The following is a 9,912-nucleotide window of genomic DNA, read 5'->3' on the forward strand; positions in this document are numbered from 1 at the left end:
TTGCCCAAATCCTTCCAGTGGGGGCCATTGACCTGATGGTGGTCTCCTGTCACTGTGTTTATGGGGTTCTGGTTTTTATTGAGTTGTAACTCATACCACAAAGCTCGCCCTTTAAAGTGAACAGTTCACTAGTGGTTGGTGGTACATTCTAAGAGTTGTACAACCATCTGCCTAAATATTCCAGAACATTTCGTCATCCTCTCTTCCCAAAAAAAGAACCTGTCGCCATCAGTAGTCACCACCCCGGGAAGACTGACCCCCGCCCAGCCCGACAACCACCAATCTACTTCCTGTCTCTGATTTTGCCTGTTTTGGACATAAATGGGATCACACACTGTGACCCTTGTGTCGGGTTCCTCTCACTGAGCATTGTTTTCAAAGTCCATCCACATTGTCAGTGCTTCACGCCTTTCCATGGCTGAGGAATGTTCCAGTGCGAATGGACGACTTGTGCTTATCCTTTCGTCTACTGAAGTGCTTTTGGATTGTTTTCACTTCTTGGCTGTTGTGAATCCTGCTGCTTTGAACACATGTGTGCAGGTTTCTGTGTGGACATAGGTTTTCAATTCTTGGGTGTTTTCTGAGGAGTTTCCTATTTGCTGGGCCATCAAATGAATTCTTGCTCTTTTCCCCAGTATGTTTTTGTTCCAAATCAGCAGCAACTGTCCGGCAGTGAGTTCCCAGGTTCTTATCTCAGCTGTACTGAGCATCGTCCATTCCCCATGGACCCTGGGGGTTTTTTGGCCCATCCACCCTGACATCTGACCCTTACCTGGGTGCATTTGGTTCCTGTGTCTTCAGCCAGGGTACATGAGGGGAGGGCATCGCCATAAAAGTTTGGGGTTGACCCTGACCTATGCTCTGGCTTCAGAAACCATCCAAGCATAAGAAGAAGAAGCATAAGAAGGAAAAGGAGGAGAGACCCAAAGACAAGAAGAAATCCAAGAAGAAGCCTCCTGCAAATGATGGGGTGGCAGAACCCCTGGAGAACGGCGCACTCCATGAGCCTCTTCCGGTGAGGGGTACTTTACTTACCTCTTAGGAGCCAGCTGTGGCAGGCTGTCGGGCCTTAGGCGGTGGGCTGGTGGTCCCTAGGGTCTGACTGTGGACATTGGTGGAGGGGGGGCGGGGTTCATCTCTCACCATGCTGGTATCGGAATCCCATGGGCGTAAACTTGTGTTGTAGGTGGGGAGGGCTCCTTGCCCCCCAAATCTCACAGTCCTATTTCAACCCAGAGCACTTGGCAGCTCCCACCGACTTTGTTTAGTGAGGGCACTCTAAGGCTCTGGTGAACCAAAGCTGAATCGTTTTCCTTTGTTCCCAGCCCATGTCCAGCTACTCTCTCCTGGCTGAGAATTCCTACGTTAAAATGGTGAGTAATGCAGGCATTTCAGAGGTGCTGGTGGGTAGCTTGGGGTCCCTTTGTATGGGAGGGGGGAGGTGGCTGCACCATGAGGGGCATGAGTGGCTCCAACTGTGCGTCCCCCATTGGCAGTCTCTCCATGGAAAGAACCCCATGTCACATGTGTGACAGCAAGGCCTGTTCACCGTGGATGAGGTCAGGGGCAGATGGGATGGCAAACTGTTCTTGAAGAAAGGACAGGAATAGCTAAATACTGCAGACAGAACGGAGATGAGGCTTTCAGTGAGGACTAGGAAGCATTCCTCCCCACTCTTCTGAGCTTATGGAATGGGTGTTGCGTTCCCTTGGGCCCCTGTGCTGGCCCAGAATAGGTCCCATGGGCTCCCACCACAACCACTCAGCCCAGCCTTGCTTTGCAGACATACGACATTCAGGGCAGCCTACAGAAGGACAGCCAGGTCACCGTGTTCATTGTACTGGAAAACCAGAGCAGCAGCTTCCTGAAGAGCATGGAGCTCAACGTGCTGGACTCACTCAACACCAAACTGGCCCGGCCAGAGGGCTCCTCTGTCCATGACGGCGTCCCCGTGCCTTTCCAGCTGCCTCCAGGTGAGCAATGGCTGACGTCCAGGGCTCAGTGGAGGCCAGGCATTCTCTCAGGCTTGAGCTCGTTCTTATCACACCTCCTTCCTTCGGTCCTAGGGATGCCCACTCACCTGCTTCCGGGGGGCTGGCTTCGTGCAGCTTCTCAGGCCAGCCTGCCTCTCTCTCCCTTCCCCCCTCACCAGGCATCTCCAACGAAGCTCAGTTTGTGTTCACCATTCAGAGTATCATCATGGCCCAGAAACTCAAGGGAACCCTGTCATTTATTGCTAAGGTATGCGGGGCCTGAGGTAGTGGAATGGCCTACATTAACCCCACACCACTCCAAGCACATCCAGAATCCAGGGCTGGGTATCCAGAGAGCAAGTGAGGCCCTGCATGGGAGCCACTCACAGATTACCTGGATGCATCTGAGCTCGAAGACCCTGCCTCTTTCCCTAGTAATCCTGCTTCCAAGCTCAAGGCCTGGCCCCCACTCCCCACTCACCCTGCTCTGGAGTTCTCAGGCATAGTCCCTGCACCCCACTCATCCAGCCCCTCCTCCCTACTCACCCTGCACCCCTGCTCCCACAGAACGACGAGGGCTCTACCCACGAGAAGCTGGACTTCAAGTTGCACTTCAGCTGCACCTCATACTTGATCACGACTCCGTGCTACAGGTGCATGAGCCCACCTGCCTTCCCTTCCCACCTTCACCCCGAGTCCCATGGGGCAGTCAGAGTGGGTCCCACCCCACTTTACTGTTGTGTGAGGCTCTCTCTGTGCAGTTACCTCACAAAGTCCTCTGACCTAAGGTGTAAAAAGGCAGTAGGGTTGGGTGACCAGCTTGTAGGTAGTGCAGAAAGTCTGGCTCCTCTGCCATGTCAGCAGCTCAGGCCACATAACAAACACCATAGGCTAAGCAGCTCAAACAGCAAACATTGGTTCTCTCTCACAGCGTTGGAGGTTGGAATCCTAGATCAAGGTGTTGGCAGGTTGATTTCTTCTGAGACCTCTGTCTTTGGCATGTAGACGCCATGTTCTTTGTGTCCTCACATGGTCATCCCTCTGTCCTGATCTTCTTTTATAAGGACCCAGTTATGTGGATGAGGGCCCCCTAGTGACCCCCATCTCCCAATATAGTCACATTCTGAGGTCCTGGAGTTCGGGGCTCAACATAGGAATTGGGTGGGGAAGGCACAGTTTACCCCATGATATCTTGTAAGACCCTTGGAGACCTCCCAAGTCATTGGCACACAGGAGGGGTCCCACCTCCACAGCTGGGGGCTTTGTCTGCCTTGATGCTGGGGAGCCTGCCTATTAGCCTCCCTGTCCTATGTCTTTTCCACAGTGACGCCTTTGCCAAGTTGCTGGAGTCTGGGGACCTGAGCATGAGCTCAATCAAGGTTGATGGCATTAATATGTCCTTCCAGAACCTTTTGACAAAGATCTGCTTTCATCACCATTTTTCTGGTAAGGGATTTGATGGGACTGGTAGGCCGGAGTCTTTGCTAACACATGGTTCTCCCTCTGCTCCCCTCAGGGCCACATTGGCCTCACCCACTTGCTCTGTTGCAGTTGTGGAGCGAGTGGACTCCTGCGCCTCCCTGTACAGCCGATCCATCCAGGGTCACCACGTCTGCCTCCTAGTGAAAAAGGTGAGCCTACATGAAGGCAGCCTTCTCACTCCTTGCCACCATGCCCCTCACACCATGTCTCCTCCCTCTAGTCCCTGCAGACTCTCCAATGTAACACATGGCTGAGTTCAGTCTGTGACTGCTCTGCTGAGGTCCATGGAGCCCATGTTCATGAGGACAGTTGGCCTTGCGTTTTCTGCTGGGTTTGGGCCTCAGGGCACCCATGGCCTCATCACATGAGGTGGGGAGCTATTCTCCCCTCCTGCATTTCCTGGAAGAGGTTGTATATAATTCATGTATTTCTTCCTTACACATTTTGCAGAATCCACCAGGGAAAATATCCAGGCTTGGAGGTTTCTTTTTTGGGAGGTTTTTACCTACACATTCCTTTTATTTAATAGTCATAGGATCCTCAGTGTCTCTATTTCCCCTCAGGTGAGTGTTGGTAGTTTGTAGTTTTCAAGGAATTAGTTTGTTTCCCCTAAGTTACCTAATTAATTGATGTGGGCAGTCATTTGTGGTCCTCTTGTTCTTAGAATGCCCAAGTGGTCAGTAGTAATTACTTTCCTTCAATCCTGATGTTAGCAGTTTGTGTCTTCTCTCATTTTTCTTGTTTTTTAAAATTTTTTCTTTATTGTTGAAATTATTACAGATGTCTCCTTTGGGTTTTTGTTTTTTCCCCTCCTCCCCACACTCACCCCTCCCAAGCCTTCACCACATTATTGTCTGTGTTCTCATTTTCTTGGTTATTCTAGAGTTTCTCAATTTTATTTATATATTTAAATTTTCAGTCAAGCTTTTAATGCAAATATAATGAAATAATAGTTTCTCATCACTATACATTAAGACTGCACACTTCTAGAGAGATCAGTCATCGGTGAATTGCTTTTCTATGACACTTGAGGACTGCATACTTGCAGCTTTGACCTGAATTTATCTAACACTCTCAATTTCATTGACCTTTTCAAAGATCAATATAAAAACTTCAGGTGGAATATGGGTACGTCACCACCCTATCCGTCCCTTGACCCTCCCTCTGTGAGCAGTTGTTGTATTGCACTTGCAGACATCAAAGATGCCATTACATCACATTATACTTTGTTTTCGATCCTTGATAGATTTCAGAGAACTCGGGAGCAGAGTGTCTGTTGTGCTTTCCCATGTGTTGACCATTTCTATTGTTCTCATTCCTAATGTTCATGTCTTCTTCTGGCTCAGTCCCTTCTGTCTGAAGAACTTTGTTTTAGCAATTTTTTTTTTAATTTATTTATTTCAGAGAAGAAGGGAAACGGAGAGATAGAAACATCAATGATGAGAGAGAATCATTGATCAGCTGCTTCCCACTGGGGATCAAGCCCACAACCCGGGCATGTTTCCTGACTGGGAATCAAACTTCGACCTCCTGATTCATAGGTCAGCAATCAACCACTGACCCACACCAGCTGGGCTGTTTCAGCAATTCTTTTAGGACAGATCTGTTGGCTATATATTCTCTCAGTTGTGCTTCAGCTGGTTATTCTTTACTAGAGGCCTGGTGCATGAAATTTGTGCACTCGGTGGGGGGGAGGGCAGTGTTCTTCAGCCCAGCCTGCGCCCTCTCGCTGTCTGGGAGCCCTCAGGGGATGTCTGACTGACAGCTTAGGGGAGCGGGCCTAAGCTGTCAGTCAGACAACCTTAGCGCTGCTGCGGAGGTGGGACTGCCACCGCTGCTGCGCTCACAAGCTGTGAGCCCAGCTTCTGGCTGAGCAGTGCTCCCCCTGTGGGAGCACACTGACCACCAGGGGGCAGCTCCTGTGTTGAGCGTTGTTCCGCCGTTCGGTCAATTTGCATATTAGCCTTTTATTATATAGGATTTCATCATTCCTCAGGGCTACCTTTGCTGCATATACAATTCTGCCTTTGCTAGCCTTTTCTCTTGGTACAATGCTCCTTAATTTGCAATGGGTTATGTCCTGAAAAATACACCGTAAGTCGAAAATTCATTTGAGACTCTGGCTGGGTATCTCAGTTAGAGCGACATACCAAGGTTGTAGGTTTGATCCCTGGTCAGGGTACATGCAAGAATCAACCATCCTGGCCAGTGTCACTCAGTGGATAAAGCATAGGCCCCCCACACCAAAGGGTTACAGGTTCAATTTCCAGTCAAGGGCACATACCTGGGTTGCAGGTTCAATCCCCAGCCACAGGGTGCATGCGAGAGGCAACCAATTGATGTGTCTCTCTCACATCGATGTTTCTCTCCTCCCTCCTTCTCCCCCTCCCTCCCACTCTGTGTGTGTGTGTGTGTGTGTGTGTGTGTGTGTGTGTGTGTGTATCAGTTAGTGGAAAAAAATATTCTCAGGTGAGGATTAACAACAATAAAAAATCACCAGTTGCCCTAACTGGTTTGGCTCAGTGGATAGAGCGTTGGCCTGCGGACTGAAAGGTCCCAGGTTCGATTCCGGTCAAGGGCATGTGCCTTGGTTGCGGGCACATCCCCAGTAGGGGGTGTGCAGAAAGCAGCGGATTGATGTTTCTCTCTCATCAATGTTTCTCTCTATCCCTCTCCTTTCCTCTCTGTAAAAAGTCAATAAAATATATATTTTTAAAAAATAAAAATCACCAGTGGCCCTGGCTGGTGTGGCTCAGTTGTTTGGGCTTCATCCCATGCACAAAAAAATTCCTGGTCAGGGCACCTACCTGGGTTGCGGGCTCAGTCCCCATTAGGGAGTGTAGTTGGCAGCTGATTGATGTTCTGCTCTCACATCTATGTTTCTCTCTCCCTCTCCCTTCCTCTCTCTCTAAAAAATCAGTAAAAATCAATTTTTTAACCTTTTGCACTCGGATGTCAAGTGTGACTCGACACGGTTAGCATTAGAATAAAAGAATCGAGAAAAAAGCAAGCGAGTGCAAAGGGTTAAAATCAACTAATGTGCCCTAGCTGGTTTATCTCAGTGGATAGAGCATCAGCCTGTGGACTGAAGGGTCCCGGGTTCAATTCCAGTCAAGGGCATATGCCTGGGTTGTGGGCTCAATTCCCAGTAGGGGGCATGTAGGAGGCAGCCAATCAATGATTCTCTCTCATCATTGATGTTTCTCTCTCTCTCTCTCTCTCCCTCTCCAAAATCAATAAAAATATATTTTTTTAAATCAACTGATGAATGCATAAATAAGTAGAACAACAAATCAATGTCTCTTCTCTTCATGTTTCTGTCTCTCTCTCTCTCTCAAAAAGTTAAAAAAAAATTTATTTGATACACCTAACCAGCAAATATCAGAACTTTGCCCAGCCTGCCTTATAGGTGTGCAAAACACAAGATCCAGAAAACATTGTAACCAACACAGCATACTGGAATGTGTTGTTCTCTGTCATGATCACGGGGCCAACAGGAGCCCAGCATCACAAGAGAAATTGTATTGCATACCACTAGCCAGGAAAATATCTAGATTCAAAGTTTGGCATTAAAGTCTAAAAATTGTAAGTCAGAGACCAACTAACTTTAAAAATATGCCATTTCCACTTGGAACCCATGGTTTCTGATGAGAAGTCGCACTCCACTGTACCTTTATTCTTTATACTAGTGGCCTGGTGCACAAAATTCGTGCACATTAAAAGGGAATTAATTAGAGAAAATATTTTAATATTGCTATTTGCCCTTCTCTATAATAGAAGTGTCAGAGATAAAAGAAAATTAGTGAAATGTATATGAAAATCTCCCTCCTATCAGAGTCTGGGGCACGCTGTGGGACCCAGAGTCAAGTCCCTGCCCACTCACACATGCCTCAAAATCGTGTGAGACCCAGACCCAGCTGGCCCCACCCCCGTCAAGCCCCGCGGGGCGAGGGGCGCAGCCTCAGGTTTCCCGTCAAGCCCCACTGGACGGAGGGCGTGGCCTCAGGTCCCCCAGCCCTGGTGCGAGGGTGCAATGACCATTTGCATGTTAGCTCTTTATTATGTAGGAGGATAGGATAGGGAGTTCAACTTTTTCTCTGGCTGTTCTCAAGATTTTTCTTTGTCTCCAATTTCCAGGAGTTTATGATGTTTCTGGGCATTTAATTCTTTGGGTTTATCTGTTCAGAGTGTGTTGAACTTGGTGAATCTTTGCATTTATTTCTTTGTAAAATTTGGGGAGTTTTGGATATTATTAACTATTGCAGCACTTCATTTTTTTATCATCTCCTTCTGGCAGCCCAGAGACCTGAACCCAGACTTTGTTACCATTCTTCAAGTCTTTGAGGTTCTGTCCACCCCATGTTCCCTCTGTCCCTTGTGCTGTCTGTTCAGACTGCAGTATTTCTAGTAACCTGTTGTCAAGTTCACTGACTCTTTCCTCTGCTGTTGAACCCATTCAGTGAGATTTTTATTTTGATTATCACATTTCTGGTTTAATGTTTCTATGAGGTTTTTCTTTATATCTTCTATTTGTTTCCTGAGGTGCTCTGTTTTCTCTTTGTTTCAAGAATGTTGTGATTGCTTCTGGGAGATTCCATAGCAGCCACTTCATCAGCTCTGTCAGATCTGTCTGACATCTGCTTCATCTCAGTGTGGGTGTTGTATCGATTGTCTTTCCCAGTGAGCTGAGATGCCTTGGTCTTTATATGCTGAGTAATTTGGGACTATATCCCAGATATTTTGAATATGCCAAGTCTGTGAGCCTTGTTTAAGTCCTGGGGAGAATGTGGATGCATAGGCTCCTACTGCAATTTTCACACCTTTGTCCTCCACAGCACGGAGCTGCTCACATGCCCCCATGCGTGGGGCCAGGGCTGGGTGGTGCTGTGTGTTCTCAGGGTCTGGTGTGCTGGCTCGTCAGGGTGAGGGCCATGTGTGCTCACCTTCAGGCAGGTCCTCAGTTCATGAACAGTTTTGCAGGTCACTTTGCCCGAGCTCTGTCAAGCTCTTCCCAGGGTTCTGATTCCAGTTGTGGGCCCCTGGCCACCACTGCAGGCCTCAGTCCAGGTTCCACAGTTGCTCGTTTGTTCTGATTTTGAAAGCACCCCCACATAGGGACAGCATTTGGAAAAATCAAAAGTACAATACATGTATTCGCGAGGCAGGATTTTCATGCACTTTTCAACATACCGGACTGCGTTTTCCCTTTTTCAGGGTGAGAAGTCTGTATCGGTGGATGGGAAGTGCAGCGATGCCACACTGCTCAGCAACCTGCTGGAGGAGATGAAGGCTACATTGGCCACGTGCTGACTGTTGTCACTGAGGCCACCACAGAGAGGATGTGAAGGAGAGACAGGTTCCAAATGCTAGTTTCTCCTTTGTCGCATGTACTTATCAGCCCGGCGTTAAGTCCACTGTCGTCACGGTTAGACATTGAGGTCATATGTTCACTGATTTCTCCTGTCATCTTTTTTACTTTGACTCTTCCCACTCTCTTTGGGGAGAAACCCTGTTCCAGTCCTCAAACCATCAGTGACTCCTGTAGCCGGGGTCAACTGCACGTGGCCGCAAGAGCTGTTCAAGGAATGAGTGTGACCACTGTCCAAGCCAGGACTGGGTGGGCCTGGGTGATGGGTGTTCAGCGGACAGGGCAGGGAGGCACGTCCTGCTTCTGTGAAGTCATCCAATCCCACTAGTCTCCAAGTCCCCACCTGGGAGGCGAGAAATGGGCTGGCTGCTCACCACAGTGACATTCCCCTTTACACCTCACAGCCAGTCAGTTCTCTCTCGCCAGGAAACATGGTGGGGAAATGGTCATGCAAGCCGTTGTCCATTGCATTGTGTCCCACTGCTGTGTTTGTGTGCCGGGTAGAGAATGGCAATGGGTTGCAAGGCATAGGGGTGAGGACTGCAATCTGGGTAGGGATTTATTCAGGACCCTTACCAAGAGCAGGGACTGGACATTGTTTTGTTTCCTTTTCAGTAAAATAGGTCTCGGTTGACATTGGTGTGGTGAGCCATAGGGTTTGTCCTCCCATCATATCCACAGCTGCTGGGAAGGCCCAGGCCTGGGTTCCATGGTTCTGATGGTGAAGCACATGCGTCCTAGGGAGGTCGGGTCCCTTAATGCGTCTCATGGGCAGGGCAAGGGGACTCTGGCCCACCCCGGTGAGACTTTCCTCAGAGATGATGGTCCTCAATGATGTTTTAACTATCCTTTTGATGAAAACTGTCACTTTAGCATGTAATCTATTGCAGAATCCTGTGCAGTGATTCTAGAATCTCGAAATTGTATGATGTGTTATATAAGAATTTGCTATCAACATTCCCATGTAAAGGAGACATATCACGCTGCTGTCATGATTTTGTGTCAAGATGATCCAATAAACTTGCAAAATAGGCATTTACCTGTTGGCGGGGGTCATCCCCTGGTGGCAGGGGAGTTGCGGGGGTCTGT

At 48.5% G+C, this 9,912-nt stretch overlaps 1 protein-coding gene across 3 annotated transcripts in view; it reads left to right on the plus strand.

The window, feature by feature from the left end:
• Positions 1 to 9,856, plus strand: part of AP3D1 (adaptor related protein complex 3 subunit delta 1) — a 41,782-nt gene extending 31,926 nt beyond the window's left edge. For all 3 annotated transcript variants that reach the window (XM_079771655.1, XM_079771656.1, XM_079771657.1), the window contains 8 exons: positions 872 to 1,015; positions 1,326 to 1,373; positions 1,784 to 1,973; positions 2,153 to 2,241; positions 2,541 to 2,626; positions 3,298 to 3,419; positions 3,525 to 3,604; positions 8,670 to 9,856. In XM_079771655.1, the coding sequence (XP_079627781.1) occupies positions 872 to 1,015; positions 1,326 to 1,373; positions 1,784 to 1,973; positions 2,153 to 2,241; positions 2,541 to 2,626; positions 3,298 to 3,419; positions 3,525 to 3,604; positions 8,670 to 8,765 (855 nt within the window). In that variant the 3' untranslated portion in view covers positions 8,766 to 9,856. The remainder of the gene's footprint in view (positions 1 to 871; positions 1,016 to 1,325; positions 1,374 to 1,783; positions 1,974 to 2,152; positions 2,242 to 2,540; positions 2,627 to 3,297; positions 3,420 to 3,524; positions 3,605 to 8,669) is intronic.
• The last annotated feature ends 56 nt before the right edge of the window (positions 9,857 to 9,912 follow it).

The sequence above is a fragment of the Cnephaeus nilssonii genome, assembly GCF_951640355.1.
Source record: "Cnephaeus nilssonii genome assembly, chromosome: 5".
Lineage (NCBI taxonomy): Eukaryota > Metazoa > Chordata > Mammalia > Chiroptera > Vespertilionidae > Cnephaeus > Cnephaeus nilssonii.